Genomic DNA, 22002 nt, shown 5'->3' with positions numbered 1-22002 from the left:
ACCTGACCTCTCTGGGGCTGGCTGTGAGATGATCCAGTCAGAGTGCTGCCTGCTAGAAGCGCCCAGTGGGAGGTTATACCCCAGCAGGCAGTGTGTGGGCGAGGAGGGAGGGAGGAGGACGTGGGAGCTTACTTCTTTTTCAGACGGCGGTCCTTCTCCGCCTGGGTCCCTAGCTTGCTCATGGCCATGTCCTGTCCCACCATGTCTGGGTCGGATATGATCGCTGTGAGGGGAGACAGAGAGAGAGACAGAGAGCAGAGAGAGAGCAGAGAAGTTGAGCTACTGACTCATGTAGTTAATGGAAGTCTAGCTGTCTATTCAGTGTCTATGAATCCTGACCTGTACCCACACCTAAGCCATGTCACATCACACATCCACACACACACACGGTACTTGAGGAGAACCCTATCATAATTACACAGCCAACATCGAGCTTTGAAAATGCAATACTGTGCCCTCTACAGAATATCTACGGTTTGTGTACAGCTCAGAATTTGAATCTAGAACACAGAAATAAAATAAATCGTTTTTTTTTTTTTTTCCAGAGGGGGGTGGTGGTGTTAGGTACCTTGGCCCGGCCCCACAGCCTCCCTGTGTTGCAGGTGAGCCAGCCTGCCCTTCTCCTTCTTGCCAAAGAGCCGTCCGATGGAGGATTTGATGCCTTTCTTCTTGGGCTGCTTGTGGAGGGAGTCCTGACTGCTGGCCACGCTGCTCAGAGCACTGGCCTCAGCCTCCAGGGACGCAGCCATCCTGGACACACATCAGAGCATCAACACAGTATACCACACACACACACCATGTACCACATACATATAGACCAGTGGTTCCCAACCCTGGTCCTCAGGGCACCCCTGTCCTCCATGTTTAGATGTTTCCCTGCTCCAACACACCTGATTCAAATGAATGGGTTGTTATCCAGCTCTGCAGAAGCCTGCTTATGACCATTCATTTGAATCAGGTGTGTTGGAGCAGGGAAACATCAAAAACATGCACACACACACTGTACCACACACATGATGCATACAAATTGGATATTGTATTTCACACAATGGCTCCCACACGCTAGAACTCAACAAGTGACGAGACAGCAGTCCATCTTACAACACAAGTTTATAAAAACAAGAAATGTCACTCCTCTACACTATAGCAGAAGCACAAGTGTGTGTGTGTGTTGGTACGTACCCCCGTGCGTCATTGTGCGAGGAAGCCGGCAGCGTGTGTGTCATGCGCACGGTCCGCGGCGTGGAGGGGGGGGACGTCTCACACTTTATGGTGGCCTTGTCCTCGCGGCCGTCTTCATCCACCGATGCTATCTGGAGGGCAAGGTGAGAGGTGAGGAGGGTTTCGAGGTGAGGGTGAGGAACGGGGTCAGCATTAGACTACAACAGTGACAACGGGACGGGAGTCAGATGGCTGAGTGGTTAGGGAATCGGGCTAGTAATCAGAAGGTTGCTAGTTCAATTCCCAGCTATGCCAACCAAATGATGTTGTGTCCTTGGGCAAGGCACTTCACCCAACTTGCCTCGGGGGGAATGTCCCTGTACTGACTAAATGTAAATGTAAACTTCTCACTGCTTAAGATATTAATAATATAAATATTTATACTCTGATATCTTATGAAATATGAATATTTTGAAATATTAATCATTTCTCTACATCAGCGCAAGCCTATTTGACAACAGTATGTCATGGCTATGGTGCAATCTAACAATACATTCATCTATCAGATCATTTACTATCTACAGTGTAAACTAGGAGTCGGTGTTGCAAGGTTCAAACCATACCTTTCTTCTGTGTTTCCTCAGGTCACTGGGCTGTGAGGTGCGCACACACACACACACATACAAACACACAGATGAGTCAGAGTGTAAACAGGTTTACATTGACACACCTGCTGTACACAGAGAATACGAGCCTACTAGCTCTATAATAACCGTATTATGTGTCATCAGGGAAGACACAAGACCCATCAATTACGGATTTTCAGACCCTGATCAATACTACGGAACGTGAGTGATTTGTAAACAAAACCACCCCTGGCACCACTATTAGATCAATACAATCACAAGCTCATTGCTCATGTACCCATGGGTGCAGGAGACACTTGAACACACCAGCGCTGCTCTGTCGAGGCGGATTGAGCTGGATTTGAATATTTTTAGCACAGCTATCACAGAGTAATAAGGAAGGGCTGAAAAAAACTGAATCCCCACGGCAACAACATCTGGAGGGAAAAAGCCCTAGGTCAGGTCAGTGTGCTGTCAGCCAGAGAGAGAGAGAGGGAAAGAAACAGGGGGAAAGAGGGGTAGGCAATCCTCTAGTGTATATGGTGTACAGAGCAGTTCACTGATCAGATCAGAGAAGGCCAGTGGGATCTCCAACCATTTTAACACCTGAGCTCACTGAGAGACAAGAGGCACAAAGCTTGTTTTGTTCATTTCTTAACCCTTCTGAACACTAGACGTACATTTGACCTCAGAAAGGTCAACTGGAATTTATAATAGAATTAGAAACCAGCTGAAAAATAAAATCAATATAACAAAGCAAACAAAATTTCCATACATGAGGCTTGAGTGACCAAACCCAACCACATAGATAATCAATTAAATCCATCAAAGAGCGTCAAACATTATATTAATCACATTGATGGAAAGCCAATAATGTGCTTTTTCAAGTGGCTGTTATGCAAAGAGTCAGAGCTGTCTCTTAGTAGCTGTGTATTACATCAAAGTTATACTACTATCAACGTCAAAAATGCATCATCTAAGACTGGATCAATGTCCAAACAGACTCAGCTTTTCAGTAGGTTTAATCCAATGATACAACAAACAAAAAAACATAGTTAAATCCATCTGACTCTACCTGCTCTGTCTTTCTCTTGCCTGGTAAAAAAAAACATATCTGCTCCTAGCCAGCTGCAGGCCCTTACCCTAATTACCAGCCTCATACTGCCTGAGTGAGGAGTGCCCCTAGTGCCCCAAAAACAATGAAACAAAACGAATACAATAACTAAATAACAACCGATAATAATAATCAAATTGTGTAATGGCTTCCACAACAGCTGCGATTTAAAAGCTTCTGCTAAATATATAAAATGTAATGCAATGTGATGTAAATGTACTCTGGTACAAGCAGGGTCATCTTTGGTCATTCTCTCCATCAAATCAACCTCTACACCATGTCAGAGCCGGTCAGATAGCCTACATGATGGGACATACGGAACAAGAGAAGGGTAAGGGGATTCAGAGCTGTAAGCCTATAGATAGGACACAATCATACAGAACTTATAATACACTGGGCGGTATTATCTGCTGTATATGGTCCTAGATTATCTGCTGTGTTGACTATTATGCACCATTTGTATTATTTGTATATTATTTGTTGATTTGGATAAAAGTGTCTGCTGAATGAATAAATAAAATGAGATTCAAGTTAATGCTGCCTTATGAACCCACACAGTGCATTATGAATCAATCTACCCCACATCACAATAGCATGCTGCTTTACTGTACCAGGGTCATCACGCCCATGCGCTCCATGTCCCGGGCCGGGCTGCGGGGGTCCAGTTTGGGTGTAGAGTGTCCGCTGGGGGGGGAGGAGCTAGCCAGGGAGGAGGCGGTGGCTGAGGCGGTGATGCAGGCCCCGGGGTGGTGCATGCGGGCCAGGTTGAGGCCCTCCAGGCTGACGCTGGCCACGCGGTTCTCTATCTCCTCCGCACGGAGCTCCGTGGACTCCTTCTCCTCCTGGATGAGCCTGGGAGAGAGAGAGAGAGAGAGAGAGAGAGAGAGAGAGAGAGAGAGAGAGAGAGAGAGAGAGAGAGAGAGAGAAAGAGAGAGAAAGAGAGAGAGAGTGACAAACAGACAGAGAGCATGCGAGAGATACGGATAGAGAAAGCGAGAATAAAACAGAGTGAGTTCGGGAAGAGAAAGATAAGATTGCGAAACAAAGAGACAGAGAGATTGATGAGAGAAAGAGAGAGGCAAGAAGAGAGGGAAACGGAAAGATAGCGAGAGGTAGGTCAGGTGGCTGCGCTAGTCAGATAGAGGCTCTTAGATACACTGTAAAGCTGAGGAGATAACAGGAGTCAAGTCAGCTCATTAGCCATGTCCATGCAGTGCAGTTAGCACCCTAATTAGATAAGACCATCACTATTAGGACTTATTATCATGAGCTAAATCTTGACCATTCTCACTGGTAAATACAGGGGCTGCTTTCTCAATAGACTGTGCTAGGAATGAAGGAAAGCTGATGAAAGGTATATTAACCACTGTCTCGCTAATAAAAGAAAATACTTACGCATACACGCATACACGCCAATGCATATACCAACAGGCATTATGAAAAACGACTGGCAAGATTTAGAGAAAATTAGGTTTACTATACATTGATGTGATTGTAAGAAGTGACCGAATACAGCACCCTAACGTGTTGACGGTGTTTCCCAGCTACCTTATCTCTTTGTTGATGGCGTCCAGCTGCTCCTGCAGCATCATGGCGAGGGTCTGTGCGTCCGAGTGGCCCCCGGGGGACAGCAGGTCCATGGAGCTGAACATTGTCTCCCGGTCATCATCATCGATGTCCGACATGTCCGACATCTCGCTTTCGAACTGGTGACTACCCAGAACCCCCAGCTGCTGGGAGCGCCACTCGTGCTCGCCAAGGGATTTGGCCTATCAGAGGGAGGATGGGGGAGAGGGATGATGAAAGAGGTTACATGAATTTGGTTATCATGACCACAGTAACCAGGACAGTATCAAGACTAATTCATCCTGCTTATGCTGAAGTAAATCCTGGGCAAACTGCCATGGAAGAAGCTGGACTGGAACTACGATACTATACATACTGTAGAGCACTTTTAGATTTATACTTTCAATATTGCATAGATTTTTAGGTTTTCCAGACTAATTGGGAGTATGTACATTTTGGGGGAAATCTGCTTTCATTAGCAGAGGTAATGAGCCATGCCTTGCTCTGTTTATGCCCCTAAAGTATTTCAACAAACCTATAAAGAAGTTTGTAAGTAAACTTGCAAGCCTCTCAAGTAAGGAAAGTTACTTTAAGTTACTGTTAGAATGCAGCCGTGCACTCAAGCTATAAACTGTGTAAACTCAACAGTTAAACTTTATTAAACTGCACAGAACAGCACAATGACTGGCCACAATAGAGTAAGTGGCAGTGAAAGAGAGAGAGAGAAACAAAAAGAGAGAGAAAGAAAGAGCGTTAGCCTCCTCGGTGGTGATGGTTCTGACCTTGGTCTCGTCACGTCGCAGGCCCATGCGACCTCTCCTGGGCCGGCGGATCACCTTAGCCGAGCGGTAGTGGTCCGACTGGGTGTCAGCCAGGGAGCCTAGGGAGAACCGCAGCTCTGCCGACGTGTCCAGGTGCGATCTGCAAGCACGCTCACAAAACCACACACACACACACACAAAGACACGTGACTCTTCTAGTTAGGGGCAGTGCTTGCTCACTAGATCTGTGTGATGTCTTCAGCAGCGGCCACACACACGGAGCGCACCGTGACAGGGTGGGGTCCGTGAGGGAGCCTGCTCTCAGTCTGAACTGGTCCAGCTCCAGCCTCAGCTTGTCCATGTCATCCGCCAGGTGAGTCTGGAGGAAACAGGAAGCAGTGGGTCTCATCAACACCTCTGCTCATAAGAGCTCTACGGGACAATGACAGTTTAATGCAATGATGCTAGACATCGCGGGCCGGTTTAATACCAGAGCTAGCTCTGAATGTCATTATCTACACCGGAGAAAAGCTTGTGAATAATCAGTGTTCGGGGGTTTGTGAAAAATGAAGCTCGCTCTCAACAGTCACATCATTATCTCACTATTAAAAAGCACTCTGTTAAGCCAACCTCATGCAAAATTTAAAAATTACAGTGTGTGTGTGTGTGTGTGTGTATATAGATGTGTGGGGGGGTACCAAAAAGTCATTTGAAATCAGTTTGACCTACTTTTTCATGGATTGAATCCTCCAACTGTTTCCTATAACCCTCAGAGTCTTGTATTAAAACATTCTGAAAGAGAAAAAGGCACCGTTGACAGGAAATCTATAGCTGTTTCCTTAAAGAAATCAGAGGGACATGTTATTGACAGGTGTGTATTGACTCGGGGGCCATTTGGACCTTTTCCTCTAGAGCCGCCATTCTCTCTTTGAGGTGGAGCTGCAATCGTTCGTTGGACTCTGTGAGGAGTCTATCCACCGTGTCCGACAGACGCTTGTTGTGCTCCTCATTCATCTTTTCTCTCTGTCGAGCCTGAGTTTTGCAGAGAAGACACACCACAGTGACTTAGGACCACGAGGCTACCTCAATAACTCTTATTTCTTACTGTGCAGAACATGTCTCAAGCGGCGCAAAATGTCATTCTCTTCAAACTCCGTTCACTCTGTGAGGTCATGTCAATGACAGCCTTCTTTGGCCTAGCCAACATGCTAATCAACCCATGGAGAGTGAACAGGTGGCTTGTAGCCTAGCCTAGCATAGCAGAGCCTTGCGATGCTTAGCATAGCTCTCCCTGGATTTGACTCACTCTGAGTAACTCCTGGTTCTTCTCCTCCAGCTGGCCCTCCAAGTGCCTCATGCGCTCCTCAATGCTGCCATGGCGCTCTTCTGCCTGCAGGGGGCACCACACAGACAAGACGTGGGGGGAGGGGGGGACACATAGGCAGCCATGTTTAGCAGCAATGGATGGCAACACATGCAAACAATACACGAGCAACAAAACCAAGCCAAAGCCTCTAGATCCCCCAAACCAGAACTCAGCAGACAGGGAACTGGAGCAGAGATGGAGGGAGGCCGGATGGGAGAGAGAGATAGAGTGAGGGAGAGACAGCGAGAGAAAGAGAGAAAGAGAGAGAAACAGCAAGACAGAGAAAGTCAGCAAGACAGAGTAAGAGAGAGAGTGAGTGAGTGAAAGAGAGACAGCAAGAGAGTGAGACAGCGAGACAGAGAGAGAGCAGTGATGGAGAGCTGCAGCAGTTTGTCTACAGACCAGCCATGTCCAGGTGGGTCCCGCAGCTTCCCCACACTGCTAACAGACACAAGAGAGAACCAAATAGCCCCACCATCCAAAACCCTCCAAACAACAGCTCCAGAAATCCTAACAACACCACGGGCTAGACAGAAATCCGAGGTGTTCTGCTGTGGCTAGCCATCATAGCTGTGCTGCTGTGTGCTCCTGTGGGACTACCTTCCTAAGAATGGAGTTCATGTCTGGGAGTTTAGCTTTCATGACAAAGTGATAATCGTCAGGAGAGGAGACGGAGATTGATTCAAACTACAGGACCGCAGGAGAGGAGAGGAAGACATCCAGTAGTCAGAGGTGATGTGTACACAGTATATTGCAGGTGTATTTGTGTGATTGTAACCCCTGTGTATGCATGGTGGTTTATGTTTATGTGTGTGTGTGTCTGTATGTGTCTATGCGTGTGTGTGCTCATGTGGTCGTGCTTATACGTGTGTGTGTGTGTGTGCGTTACCTTGGTGAGGGCTGCTATCCTCTGAGCCAGCTCAGCCTCCACCTCTGGCAGAGTCTCAGCCTTCCTCATGGTCTGCTGCAGCTTCTGCTCTGCCAGCTCCAATCGCTCCTGCAGCTGTCTGTTCTTCTCCTCCATCTACACACACACACACACACACACACACAGCAGGCACACACACACACATATATAAATGCGCACATGCGCACAAACATGCATCGAGGAAACATACCAGAGCACAGTAGCCTTGTCAAGTATCTGACAGGCCACACAGTGGGTGCCCTTTCACACACAGTCACTCTGTGAGCATGACTTTTCCTCAGAGCTGCTCCATTTCCAGGCTTCCTGGTAGCCCTCTCCATCAGCGACAGATGCCCAGGTCCCTGTAGCTTTGGCCCTGGCAGCCCAATATGCAATAATTAGACATGAGTGGGTTGGGTGGGCACAGGGGGTGGCACAGGGCCTGGAACGCGGCTCTCTGAGATACTGTGTGGGTCTTATCAAGTCCCTCTGGCTTGGGAAACACATAAGAAGGTTTCATCTCCCCATCTTCCTCCTTCACTCCATCACTCCCTCGTCTCGTCTTCCATCCCTCCATCTTCCCACTTTTTCCCTCGGAGGCTTATCATCAAACGCCGGCAACCAGACCCCTGGGGGCGAGACTACTGGAACAGCAACATGTAAGAGAGTGTGTGTGTGTGTGTCTGTGTGTGTGTGTGTGTGAGAGAGAGAGTCTAGAGCCATATTTTGAGGGGGTTTGAGGGTTATTTTGGAGGGACTCTGGGGAGGATGCTAAATGGGGTGTCATTTCTTTCTGGTTGAGGCTCAGAGGTAGTCTGCCGTGGCTGAGGAGTTTGGTAGTTTCTGCCTAGAATGGCATAATTATGTGTGTGTGTCCGTGTATGTGTAATTAAGCATTACAATATTATATAAGCAATCTTCCTACACTCCAGCTGGTATTTGTATCTGTTTTTTTGCAATTCACTTCTCTTTTTTTTAACTTTGAGAAACATCTCCAGTATGCAGATAATCACAGTAATTCAATAGATTTCATCCAATCAAAATTCCTAAACCTGAATACAGTGGTGCATGTCAAGCCATGTCAAGGTGCACTCGTTCAGATCGCTCTTATGGGAGCTATTCACAGCATGTCTACCTCGCTTGTCCATTAAGTCTCAGTAGCCAGACCCATCTGCCTCTTGAAAAACCCACCCAAAATGAATTGTCATGATTCAGTGCAAGGCAGTTTACCCTGGATGATGAACATACTGGTAGAATATCCTCTCTATTGAGGCCACAGCAGGACACAGTTATTCACAGTGCACTTTGGTTCTAGAACACCAAGACCTACATGTATATGTTTGTCAAATATATATATATATACTCAAACTAACAACATACCGTACACTTCCTCTGTCCAACGGACGTTGGATCAGTTTTGTGTTCAGTAACCAATAATGTTCATTTGGTGGTAGTGGGCGGGGCCTACCTGCCGGAGGAAGGCCTCCTTATTGGCTAGCTCGTTCTCCAGCTTGTCGCTGATGTCGTGCAGGGAGGTGGATTCTCGCTGGGCGCTGAGGTAGCGCTTCTCCAGGGTGACAATACGCTCCTCCATGTCCTCCTTCTGACACATGGCCTGCAGGGACACACACACACGCAGGCAAGCACACACACACACACACACACACACACACACACACACACACACACACACACACACACACACACACAAACGTACATGCACGCACACACACAAAAGCAGTTGGAACAACAACAACTTTTTCATCAAATCAATTTGTAATTTTCCACAAATTTCCCACCCTGACAACTCTTAAAACGTGGCTAAGATTACAAGTTAATGACTGTTCTCATAATGATGGGTTGCTATCATGGCTGGTCTATTTTACAGAAAAGTGCTGCTGAGGCCATTACTATACGTGGAGTGAGATCATTTCTGACAAGCTTGATTTTTTAATGTTGTTCCAAAAACCATTACAGATAAATCCGGACACTATATTTTGTGGTTTGAGATGAAATTGAGTGTGTGTATTAAAGTGTCTGTGTGTGTGTGTGTGTGTGAGTGTGTATATGTGTACCAGCTGGTTAGACAACTGTTACCACTCTTTGATGTCACCCAGGGGCATTCATGTACCTCAGCATCCAGTGTGTGTGTGTGTGTGGGTGTGTCTCCTGTGTTGGTGTGTGTGTTTTCACACCAGCGTATACCTGTGCACGCTCCCACTCCTTTGATGTTTTCCTGGCATTCCTGTCTCCTTGTGTGTGTATTTGCGTGTGTGTGTGAGCATGTGTTTGTGTGTGAGCATGCCTGTGTGTGTGTGTGTGTGCGTGCAGGCCCAGGTAGCCTCTCACCTCTCTGATGTCCCTCTGGTACTTGTTGCTCATCTCCTCTGACTTGCTGAGGTCCTTGCGGGCCGTCTCCAGCTCCTGCTCCACCTCGGAGACGCGCGACGACAGGGAGGACATACGCTCCTTCATCTGGGCCAGCTCGTAGTTCTGCTTCTCCAGCAGGTCCTGCAGCTCCACCACCTGGCTGGCCTCGTGGGCCGACTCCATGGAGCCATTAGACAGCCGCTGGGGAGGAGGGGGACTGATTAGAATCATGGATTCTTTTAGCATTCAGGTTCATTTATAATGCGTTTCATGGTATGTATTTGGATGCAACGTATAGAGGTGGATGTGAAACAGACATTTTGATCTGCATGGGGAAATGCTCCTCCCCAGATCAATACCCATATAGTATATTAACAGTAACAGTTTTGTATTAAATGCTTTGCTGCTAGTCAATTGGCCACTGAGCAACAGGGTTGTGGTTGGTTAAGGAGATATTTCAGGAGGGGGTTCTGATTTCAGCCATCTCTACTTTTCAGCTGACCTGGTACTTCTGGTCCAAGTTAGTCCATGTGAGTGGACAGTTGTGGGGTAAAACGTGTCAAATGGCAGAGTTAATGTATCCCAGAGAGACTCTTCAATTCATTCAGTGAGGGAACATTGGTGTTTAGGGACAAACTGACCATGGAGAGACATAGAAAGACACAGAGAGAGCAGTGCAGATAGACAGGCTAAGACTCTAACATATTGAGCAGCTCAAGGTGTTGGCCTCAGTGTGGATCTGGACAGACAGAGACACAGAGGGGGCTGACAGAGGGACTACAGCATCCCCCAGACTTCTACACTAGTGTGGGTGTGACCGTCTGTATTAAGAATATGGGTATGAATATGGCAAGTTTGTTCCGACCCTGCCTAGCTTGCAGGCATCTCTGCATGAGGTTGATTAGGGGAAGAGAGAGGGGGGCAAGAGAGAGAGAGACAACTACAAAGAAAGAGAGAGGGGAGAGAGCAAGAGAGAGAGAGAGAGAGAGAGAGAGAGAGAGAGAGAGAGAGAGAGAGAGAGAGAGAGAGAGAGAGAGAGAGAGAGAGAGAGAGAGAGAGAGAGAAAGAGAGAGAGAAAGAGAGGGGGGATAGAGAGAGAGAGAGAGAGGGAGGGGGGATAGAGAGAGGGATGAGGGAGAGAGTATGAGAGAGATCCAAGGTTTAGGATTATACATGCTGCATGAGGGACCGCAGGCAGGAACACAACATCAAAAACAACTTTATTAGCATCCTATCAAGGGTGCCTCCTGTGAGGAATGACTTGCAGTAAATATCAAACTCCTTGGCTTGCATAAGGGGCGCAAACTGTATTCCTCAATCTATGTGTCTCTTTCCCTCTGTAAAACCCCTCTCTCCTCCTCTTCCTCTCTCTCCGTGTCTCCTCCCTCCCTCCATGCTGCCTGTGATCAATGGTTCACTTTGTGATAAAGGATCTCTCAATCCGACCTCTGATTTGAACACCGCCCCGCTGTTATAACTATGAGGATTTATCCTGTAGCTTTTTCCAAAGAAAAAGAGTTATGCTGCTGTGGATGTCCAATAAAAACATGTGGGGGAGTTATTTAGGAGCTTGCTGGCAAAGAAACCCCATCTGGCATGGCAACATTCGGCCTAGCCCAGGACTGATGGCCCGTTTAATACTGCCACATTTATTACGTTGGACTATTACTATTGTTTTCTTGACATAGGCTTTGTTGAATCCAATCAGAGATCAGCGGCAGGTTTAAAACACAAGCTTCTGAACTATCTACCTTAGTCTCACTACAATTGTTAAATCTTTATAGAAGACCTTGTGCCTGGTACAGAACGTAGTTGTTGATCCAGAGAGTAAAACTGCAATCCCCAGCTTTCTGACTGCATCCGCAGATGTGTCAGGAAGATCTAGCTCCACTCTCCAGGGAGTGATGCAACATGGGTAATGTAGTCTCCGTTCTACCTGTCACTCGCCTGAGTGACAAGCAGGGGACTCAAGTCAAAGGCTCTCAAAGGACCACCGAAGAGGAGGTGAGAGCTGAGAAGTGGTGAGAAGTGACCCTGCAGATTATTTGTGTCATATCCCCTGGAAGGCACTTTAAAAGGCTGCCTGCCGCACCTAGCTCGTCAACACTGAGTGACGAGCACACACTCGCACACACATGCACACTTTCTAGCAAAGAGAGGGACAGTACACAGAGGGCTCCTGCCCGGTCAGGCTGAATGATGCAGCCTCTCCTTGCCTTCCCTGCCTCCTCTCCTTCTCTAGGCAGAGAAACTGCTCATCCACAGCCCCCGGTACTCAACCCACATCCCAAAACAGAGGGGATCTACGCTCGCGAATCCAATTCACATTGATCCCCTTCTTCTCTGTTGTTGTGCCGTCTCAGTTACACAGTCTCCGTGCCATCTGCATCCTAAAGAGGAGAGCTCGGGGAGCGAGAAGGCTTCAAGGTACCGTGAGGCGTCTTTCATGCCCTCCTAATCACGAAGGGTCGAGATGAATTAGTGTATCTGGGTTTGAGTTAGTAATCCAAGGGCATTTAGTATTCAGATGTATGCAGATATATGGGGTCTGCTGCATAATGGGGTCATAGCAATTAAAGTAAGCCAACTGTGGATGTCTTTTAAGATGCCTGTTAGACTAGCCAAAGGACTTTTAAAGAGGGTTGGTACGGTACCATTTCAACATTGACATACAAGGTCATTGAATGTTAACCCGCATGGTACACTATAGTAAACTAGAGATAGTAGAGAAGAGGAGAGGCAGGCCCACCTTGCCATGGACCTTCTGTCCAGCATCACTGCCCTCCAGCGACTCCTCGCTGCCGTCTCCCGAAGACACCTTCCTCTGGATGTGGGCATTCTGCTCCCGTAAGGCAACGATCTGTGTGGCACACAGGGAGCAGACGAGCCTCAGCACTGGAGCGTGAGGCCGTGGCACTGTGGCACCACGTCTGCAAACATCCACTTCAATCCATCAAATCATCATCATTCACGCTCTCCTGTTGCATGACTATTATGTACACACACACACACACACACACACAGGACCGCACGCATACGTTGACACACGCACGGTATATTTTCAAGTGGGTACTTCTTACGCAACACACACTTTCACACTGCAAATCCTCATTAAAGTTAGTAGTGGAATTTCCGGAACACGACGTGAAGCCATGTTAAGTGTGCGTGTACAGGTCTTGTCACGATGATTATAATTATCCCGCTCAGCCGACCTCGTCTTCCATTCTTTATCACCTGCACCATCTGGCGTACACTCCAACAACCATGTTGCCAGGGGTTACAGGCAGCAAGCGTAATTAGGGTTTTCCTTCACAGCAATGTGTGATTATTACTCTCATAGATAGGGAGAGAGAGAGAGACAGACAGAGGGGGGAGGGAGAGGAGAGAGAGACAAGAAATAGTTGGGTACCGTAAGGAGTAATTGTCCTCAAAACTGGACAGCGCAAAACACTTATTCAAGCAGTTTAACAGAATTATTTTGACACTGCCTAACAGCAAACAACTGAGGAGCTTGTGTCATTGTTTTTGTAAGCAAGTTGTTGCATCTGCAACAAACCTCCCTGGAAACAGGAGCATTGCTCCCTGGCCCTACATAGTGCTGAATAACACCATGTTAACAACACCTACAGTAGAAATCTACATGCACATAGGGGAAAGAGGGCCAGGGCAAATGGATTCAAATGACAGGGATTTACTTTACATGAAATCATCCTGAACTTTATTTTTGGCAAGAGATTGGACAGGCAGACACTAAACTTGCCTGCTGTTGCATGCTGTCTCTCACCCAACACCCCCTCTGTCAATTTAATGAGCGCAATTAAGACTCCCTATGTTTTCAGGGAGCATACGGAATACTCTGTCATTTCTCTTGTTGAGATCAAACTTTGGTGTTCTGTTTGTCTCTCTTCTCACACATACACACACACACACACACACACACACACACACACACACACACACACACACACACACACACACACACACACACACACACACACACACACACACACACACGTAGCCACAGAACAAATAATAGATGCCATCCTCATCCTCGCTGTCTCTCTTGCTCTCAAATTAGAAAAATGAGGAGTTTCCAGAAGCAAAATGAAAGTGCTCCTTATTTCCCTTTGATGTCGTTCATCTGGAGTCATCAAAGCCCAGCATCTGAGGCACCACGAGAAAGGAAGGAACGAAAGAGAGAGAGAACGAGAGAGAAAACAAGAGAGACACACAGAACCACAGAGAGGGGGAGAGAGAGGTAGAGAGAGAAAGAGGGAGAGAGTGTTTGGCTGGCACATAAGGAGAGAGCCTCAGACGGCCTTTCAAACGGCCCTTCTTCACCAAGCCTTCATCCTTCTCCATCACGACTGTTGAAGGTGAGGAGAAGAGATTGGAGGGCAATGTGACGGTGGGAGCGGTGGGTGAGCGCGTGTGAGGAAGATAGATCTCGTCAAAGTGAGGGGCCTGGAGAACGCTGTTCCCTGGTGCAATGTGTTTGAATTCAGATCAATCACACAGAAACACCAGCAAGCAGACACACAGGGTACGCGCGAGGGCATGCACACACAGAAACAAACACACAAATAGACACACACACATGCACACAGAACCCATTGGCTTTCAAGTGGAAGCAGGTGTTTCTCCATGTACAAGGTGGGTAACACCCTGGGATTTCCCTAACTAGTGAACTGGAGGACTTCACAAGAGACCAGACACCTCAGACTTCAGAAAACTGTCCCATGTTCCCCCATCTCTCTTGATAGGGTATTCCATCTTACTTAGTCTTGATTCGTCCCTACGTGGGCATAGCAGCCTATCACATTGGAGTGGTGGGAGTGGAGGGTGTTTATCGTAGAAAACGATGTGTGGATTTCCTGAGGAAAAAAGCAGACTTAATCCCTTTCTCCCTTCTGACCTCTTTCTCACTTTACTTCCACCTCTCCAGCTGACTCACTCCCTCTCTGTCACGTGTGCCTTCTGTCCCCCCCCCCCCCGTCTGCCCCATTTATCTATCCCTCCCTTCATCTCCTCCCTCCATCTCCCCCCCCCCCCCCCCCCCCCCCCCACCAGTCTCCCTCTTGGGGTCTAGGGCAGGGGAAGGGGGCTGGCATGCCTCCCGCGGTGAGGCAGCCTGAGGTTCTCGCTCAGCTGGAACACGACCATCTGGACTGGCAGACCTGCGCTGGCGTGGGCCCTGGTGGAGGCCTGGCAGGGAGAGGGCGGAGAAGTGGAGGGTGAGGCCAAACTGCTAATGCCACGAGCACAGCTCTCATCTTTCAAGGCCAGGCCTCCCCCCCACCCCCGTCACGTGGTGTCGCGTGGCCCTTTTGGGAAGCAGAACAAGTGCACCCTAACCAGGAGATGGCCTCTTGGATTTGACAGTCACAATGTAATTCGATTCCTCCCTTGATGGATGGCTTTTAATTGCTTTTAATCTGCTGTCATGTGTGTAAATAAAGACGTTTCATCACTCCTTTGCTTCATCTAATCTTCTTCATTGATTGACACAGAACACACACACAGGAGAAAGGGACGGGGGATTTTCCACATCAATCCATATCCTTCCAGTTGGATACAGAACAGATGACAGTAATGCAAATGAATGTAAATCCGAATCTCACCTCCTGATTGGCTGCTGTCAGCTCCTCCTCCAAGGCAGAGACCCTCTCTAGCGACACCCGTAGTCTCTCTCTCACCTTGGAGTAAAACAACACAAACATGAATAATGTCACAGTCTGTCTTTTTTTGCAAACGTCAGTGGTAGAGCATTTGACCCCAGATCAAGACGTCACAGGGTCAAAGCGTCTGCTAAGTGAATACATTATTATTATGACCTTACATGACGTTGGCACACTATGTACAGTATTTAGTGGCAAGGTGTATTCCAAGGATGGTGTGAGAGTGTGACAACACAGGGATGCACTGGCTTTGATACGGGGCTGGGATGACATGTTAGAGGGATGATGGGGGAGCTGGGTATCAAAGCCTCCTTCTGGGTATCAAAACCTCCTTCCCTCTCCTCCTTCCCTCTCCTCGTCTCCTCGAACCCCTCAGCCGTACAATAACACTTTATGTCTCCTTTGAAGCTCCCGCTCAGCTTCTGTCCAGGGCTGAGGGCTTTCATCGCTTTTAAAAGCACGCTTTACTGGAAGGAGAGACCCCCCCCCCCACACACACACACACACACAAGGTTTTCCCCCTCCCCTCACTTCCACTGAAGGGAAGGAAATTTATGACTTACTCTCTCCCCCTCCCCGTGTTCATGAAATTGTTGGGGTACTGATGGAGCAATTACTTGTGTGGCAGACACGCCATCCTGTGGCCCAATAGGATCGCAGACCTCCGAGGATGCTGAGCCTGGGATTACAGGCTAGCCAGGGCCCTCCGCAGGACGATCCGCCCGCCGACCGACCGACGCAGTGGCGGAAAGCGTCCCATGAATCAAAAGGGCTTTATTCCCCTGAACGGCCCGCCATGCGAGAGGCGTTGTAACTGATGGAGGCTGCTGACGTGGGGGCTGGGTGGAGGGCGATACGCCACCGAGGGGCCAGGGTCGTAAATCAACAGGCTTTGGGGCCAGGGGGAGCAGCGGGCGGAGGGACAGTGGGAGGGGAAGTGGTTTAATCGCAGAACAACGGCTCGAGCAAAAACGGGGAGGCCATTGTGATGACAGTGCCATCTATCTCCTTGTGCTATCATCAACCCAAACTGAGCCAGCTCTCTCAGTCAGTCCAGGTCTAAACTGTAATCTGTAATTCTATCCGTCCACAAAATGGGACATCAAATGGAGTAGGAGAGAACTAAATTAGTATGATATTTGGATAACTGAATGATGAGGCATTCCACAGTTGGGTGCTTGTGTTGTTGCAGCGTGGACCCTACCTTCTCGTCTAGAGCCTTGTGGTGCTCGAACAGGGATTTCAGGGCTTTCAGGACCTCCACCTCGCTGGACACTCCCGAGGGAGACTGGGCCTGCCGCTTGACCACGGTCATCCGCAGAGAGCGCTCGTGTCTGGACACCAGGCACTCCAGGTGCTCCAGGAGGAGCTGGGGAGGCAGGGAGGACAGAAGAGCATTAAGATCATTACTGTCATCATCACCGTCATCATAGTCGTTATTCTCATCTTCATCAAAGTCATCATTATGATCCTCATTACAATAACAAGTGAATACATTCGGTAACTGCCCTTTCTGTTGGAACTCAATAAAGGTCTTTCTGGCATGTCTCTATCAAAGCTGATAAGCTATTTTGAGCCTTGTACCTGTCAACCGTTCATTTAGGGGGGACATAGAACAGTAGGCTCAGAGTGTAATAGCATTTGCCATGAGCAAATCAATTACGGAGCTGGGAACAATAAAGGCACTCTATACAAATTGGAACCCTCTGGACAGCACACAAAGAGATTATGCTAATGTGGTTAGCTAGTCGCTAGGGCTTTTCTAGGTGCCGTGCCCAATCAATTGCTGGTGGAATGTGGCCCACGGACAGAGCGGGAGGGCTGGGGGAGAAGACTTCCTTTGAAATTGGGGCGGGATGAGTCAACAATAATGAGAATTGGAGACGAGAGAAAGAAGGGACAGATAGACAGTGAGAGCTAAATAGAGAAAGATGAGGATGGAAAGAGATAGTGAGAGAGATGGAGAGAGAGAAAGAGAGAGAGATGGAGAAAGAGGGAAGAATGTTTATTGATCTTTGGCACACATGCATAACTACAGAGTAAGGTTTCAAGGTGAGACTGCATAGCTGAGTCTAGTGGCCGGCAACTCTAACGCCCCCCAATACATATCATGGTGCAATGCTAAGATGCTAATGCTAGCCTGGGAATGAGGATCAAGCTGTTATTATGGTGCTCTCTGCTCTCCTGGTGGTTCCCTTTCAGGGCTGGCCTTATGGGAATTAACCACAAGCTAATGATGTGAGACGAGGCAATAATATCTGCTGTGGAGTCTTCCTGGGCACGGGAACACTGACCTATTTCTTGAGAGCATCGTAAACCACAGTGTCAACGCAAAGCTAAGCTAAGCTTCTACAACTCTGTGACGTCGCCTGCAGCTGGGGTTGGATCACGTGGATGTGGAACACCACCAGATCCAGACAGACTGGCGTCATTATGAAACCAAAGAGAGCTACAAAAAACCTACTTCAGCAGTCTTACCAATCACTCGTAGTGTTACGATTCTCAGTCAATTATTATTGTTGGATGGGACTCATTTCTACATGCATCTCAGAATGAAATGAGTGGATTATAAATGACACACTAGTTGTTGTGAAATTGTTTTGTGCACGTTTGACCCCGTGATTTAAGCCTGTGCTTTACAACTACTACTACGACACTACCCAAAAGCAACTTCAGGCATCAGGCAGGTATCTGACGGGGCATAGTTGTCTGACTTTCTAGCCTATACCTGAACTTAAAGAAGAACATGCAGACAGCTTTTTTTTCTTGAAATCAGCTGAAGGGTTGTTGAGAGGGCCTCTCCCATCCGTCCTTGAGTGGATGTCTGAAGGGCTGCCAGTAGACTGTAACCTCCGGTAACAGACAGACACACGCTCACAAGCAAGCTGAGATGCTTACTTTCCGTTTAATCAATCAGAGAACGAACACATTGGCCTCAGCCCTACCTAAGGCGACACCCGGTCAGAATAATAATAAGCAACACTCTTCGATTCTCTCTCATCCTGTCCTACCTTAACCTGGTTTACAGTCTGCTCACATTTACTTGCAAGTGCTTAAGCTTGTACACACGGCAAATAAATGTAAATCCACAGTGCCTTACAGCTTTCAGTTCTGTTAAAGTACACAGCAATCAGTTAATATAGTTTTCCAGCACCCAACTCCACTGATTGCATGTGCATAGCTTTTAAGATTTAATTATGAACTTTAAAACCTCCTAGAGAAAGACAGGTCTATTAAAAGTCTTGGTGCAGGCCTGTACCCTGCTGAGAATTCAAGGTGATAATGATGAGTGAGAGAGTGAAAATGACTTTCCTTATTCTCCAGACCTCATCTCTCTCTCTAGTGATGAGACTGGATGGCAATGTTAACCCCCCCCCCCCCCCCTGGCAGAGCACCCAGACTCATAGACCTGTGGCAACACATGCTTGTGTGTGTGTTTGTCTGTATCTGAGTGAGTGTGAGTGTGTACCTCTGTGTGTGTGTGTGTGTGTGTGTGTGTATGTGGGCCTCACCCTGGTGTTGTTCCTCTCAGCCTTGAGTTCGGAGATCTCCTCCTCTTTCTCCAGCAGATTCTCCCTGCAGACATTCAGCTCTTTGGTCAGGGCTGCAAACTCCTGTTGGACAACAACAAGCAGGACAGACCTGGGTCATCTACAGTGCATATCGAGTTTTTACACACATAATACATTTTCACTCTTTCCCAGAATACACATAATACAGACCAACCAACATGCTAGAACATTATCATTCACTGCACATCGATGAAGAACACATCCGGCTGGTATGCTAGTGCAAAATAGTCATCCATAGACTGCAATATATCTGTCTGGAGAAGACCAAGATTATCAGTCACGATGAAAAGGGTTTCTACCCCCCCTCCTCTGTGTACAGAGTCAGGGACTGTGATGTATTATGGAACTAAGGGACTGCTTAAACATGACTCCATATCCACTCCACAGAGAACGCTAGGATTCCGTGTACGTCTCTCTGTATGCAATAATCCACTCATTTCCCCCGATGAAAGATGTTAGATCTCTTCCTTCTGTCCACAGGTTCAGCGCGTAGCTAGAGTTTAATACGGGGGCGTTAAGTTTGGCTTCTGCTTCACCATCTCTCTTTGGAGAGTTTAATGTTTTCAAGAGGTGTTTTCAGAACTATGGGGATTCTGGGAAAGAGTGACAATGTAGCATGGGGAGAATGAAAAAGGATTGGATGTGCTAATGGTAATCTGTCCACAGAAGCTGTAAGAGGATTGGGCGCGGAACAGCGGTGCGGCGGTGTGGCGTGGGGGCTAACCCTGGCGGACTTAAACATGCCTGTCAGCACTAAGCAAAATGAAGAGTGCTGATAGGATCCCATATAGTGTTAGGGGGCCATGTTACATTACCAGCTATGGTACAGGCTGGCTCAGAGAGGCTCAGCTATACATCAACAATAGCGTCGCATGTTTATTATTATGTGCACTTAGGATCGAACCACCAACTCAGCATGTTACAAACCAATCCAAATGTATGCCTTATTGTACTTTGCAGTTCTTTCTTGCAGTAGAATACAGTCAGGGAAGCCAGATATCAAAACCACTGAAGCAGAATAAAAAGTAGAAACTTTGCAACTAGGCTAAACTGCTATCCCCTAGTTTACCTCTCTGTGTGCCAAGAAGCATCCCTCCATTTCTCTCTCTCTCCTTCCTCCTCCCCATCTCTTCCTCCCTCACCCTCCATTTACTACTCTCACTCTTTCCCTCCCCCAACTCGCTCCGCATGAGCGGCGATACCCGTCTCTCAGCAGATGGATAATTGACACGAGGAGTGAAACCATCCAGAGCCCACAGGCCAGTTCCATCCAGGAGGGCAGGCTCCGTGGGTATCCTGCCTGCGCCCTCATTACCGGGGCAGTTGTAATGGCCTTTGAGGCCTATGGTTCTGCACCATGCCAGTCACTGCTCTGTGCTTGGCCCTGTGCTGCCTGCCGTCTCCATCCGGCCCCTATCATGTTTTTAGTAAACAACCTTTGTACGTCCCAGCACCATATAACAGACATCAAACCTTCAGCCTTGGTGAAGGTGGTCATAAATCTAAAAGATGGTGGCAGTGGAGTTGCTTTAGCAGTCGCCGGCCAGGTTAAAGGAAATCAAATACCCAAACTGGTTGGTATTGATGCTTTATCTGTGACTTTGAGTGACGGGAGGGCACTCTCTCATTTGAAGGGGAAATGAGAAGTCAAGATCTGCTGTGTGTGTGTGCGCGTCTGTGTTTGTATAGTGTTTGTGTTTATGTGTGTGTCCTTAACACACAACAGTCTATGTCAGGGAATGGAGCGCATTACGGCCAAATAAACATACAAGATGAGTCTGGTGCAGTACTCCCCTCACCGTCCCTTTTACCGTATGGTCCTTGTGACAGTAAGAGTCGTAACTGAAGACGTGGTTCCCAGCACCTGGCTACAGTCAACACGACGACTTGGAGGCCGAACACTGCTATCTGCTCCCATGTCTCCTCTGTCCTGCCTGCCTCCTCAGTGATGGCTAAACTGGGAACAAGTTTCCCTGCTCCACAGAGGTCAGACTGAGGTATGATAGCCGCTTGGGATTGGGTGTCTTTGGGGTTTGTAGAGGCTTGGTGTCAGTTCCCCTGGGGCTGCTTGACAGCTTAGGGTCTTGATTCCCCAGTGGTTTTAGTGTTATCAGAGCTGGCTGGGGTTCATGGTTGGATATATGGTTGTCAAGATCATTACAGGATAAAGATGACAGCTAAACTCAAAGTCTAAGCCACTTAAAGTTATAAAATCGATTTTAAAAAGCACGGCATCATGGAGTCTGCGCTTTTCCTAATCTTGGTTTTGGGAATCGTCAGTGTTCTCAGATAGTGTTAGTCCTGTTGCAACTGGAAACCAGCTGTCTTCCTTCAAATCCCTTCTTCGAAATAAAGTGAGGGAGACAGTACACGTCCGTGGGGGTGCAAAAATATTTCTTAATAACGACCCCCTAAAGGGCATTATGTCACTTCTCAGACTGTTCTGGTACTCACTAAGGAAAGTGAAGTTGTGAGAATCTGAAAACGTCCTGTAAATTGCCCCCACAGATCTGAAATTTTAAGTATTTGTGAAGCTCTTCAAACCAGTAACCAAGACAACAATTAGGAAGACATGCTGTAAACGTTCGATAAACCGGAGCGTTGACAAGTACTGCATGGTGGGTCTGTGCAAAGGGTTTAGTGTGTTTGCTCGCCTTGTGGTAAGCCCTGCACTGCCACCTCTGTCTCTCTGTCTCTCTCTCTCTCTTTATTGCTCTCTCTGTCTCTTTATTTATATCTCTTTTTCTCACTCACTCTTTCTCTCATCTCACCCTCCTGTCAGTCTCTTTAATTATCACTTCCGTGCCCAGACATAGAGCCAAGGTCTTGAGCCAGGCCCTGACACGGTGGGGCTGGCAGGGAGAGGGAAAACTGCCAGTCT

At 47.8% G+C, this 22002-nt stretch overlaps 1 protein-coding gene across 1 annotated transcript in view; it reads right to left on the bottom strand.

Moving 5' to 3' along the window:
* Positions 1–22002, bottom strand: part of ppfia2 (PTPRF interacting protein alpha 2) — a 98373-nt gene that overhangs the window by 11373 nt on the left and 64998 nt on the right. Inside the window, exons 5-22 of the mRNA XM_067254102.1 lie at positions 19062–19163; positions 16754–16918; positions 15493–15567; positions 12621–12731; positions 9851–10072; positions 8970–9116; positions 7484–7618; positions 6535–6618; positions 6129–6260; positions 5958–6020; positions 5516–5607; positions 5250–5388; positions 4450–4670; positions 3513–3753; positions 1785–1814; positions 1183–1313; positions 569–750; positions 133–223 (exon numbers count right to left, since the gene is read on the bottom strand). Of these exons, the coding sequence (XP_067110203.1) occupies positions 133–223; positions 569–750; positions 1183–1313; positions 1785–1814; positions 3513–3753; positions 4450–4670; positions 5250–5388; positions 5516–5607; positions 5958–6020; positions 6129–6260; positions 6535–6618; positions 7484–7618; positions 8970–9116; positions 9851–10072; positions 12621–12731; positions 15493–15567; positions 16754–16918; positions 19062–19163 (2363 nt within the window). The remainder of the gene's footprint in view (positions 1–132; positions 224–568; positions 751–1182; positions 1314–1784; positions 1815–3512; positions 3754–4449; positions 4671–5249; positions 5389–5515; positions 5608–5957; positions 6021–6128; positions 6261–6534; positions 6619–7483; positions 7619–8969; positions 9117–9850; positions 10073–12620; positions 12732–15492; positions 15568–16753; positions 16919–19061; positions 19164–22002) is intronic.

This window comes from Osmerus mordax, chromosome 17, assembly GCF_038355195.1.
Source record: "Osmerus mordax isolate fOsmMor3 chromosome 17, fOsmMor3.pri, whole genome shotgun sequence".
Taxonomy (NCBI): Eukaryota; Metazoa; Chordata; class Actinopteri; order Osmeriformes; family Osmeridae; genus Osmerus; species Osmerus mordax.
The sequence above is the reverse complement of the archived record's forward strand: the minus strand, read 5'-3'. Positions and strand labels throughout refer to the sequence as shown.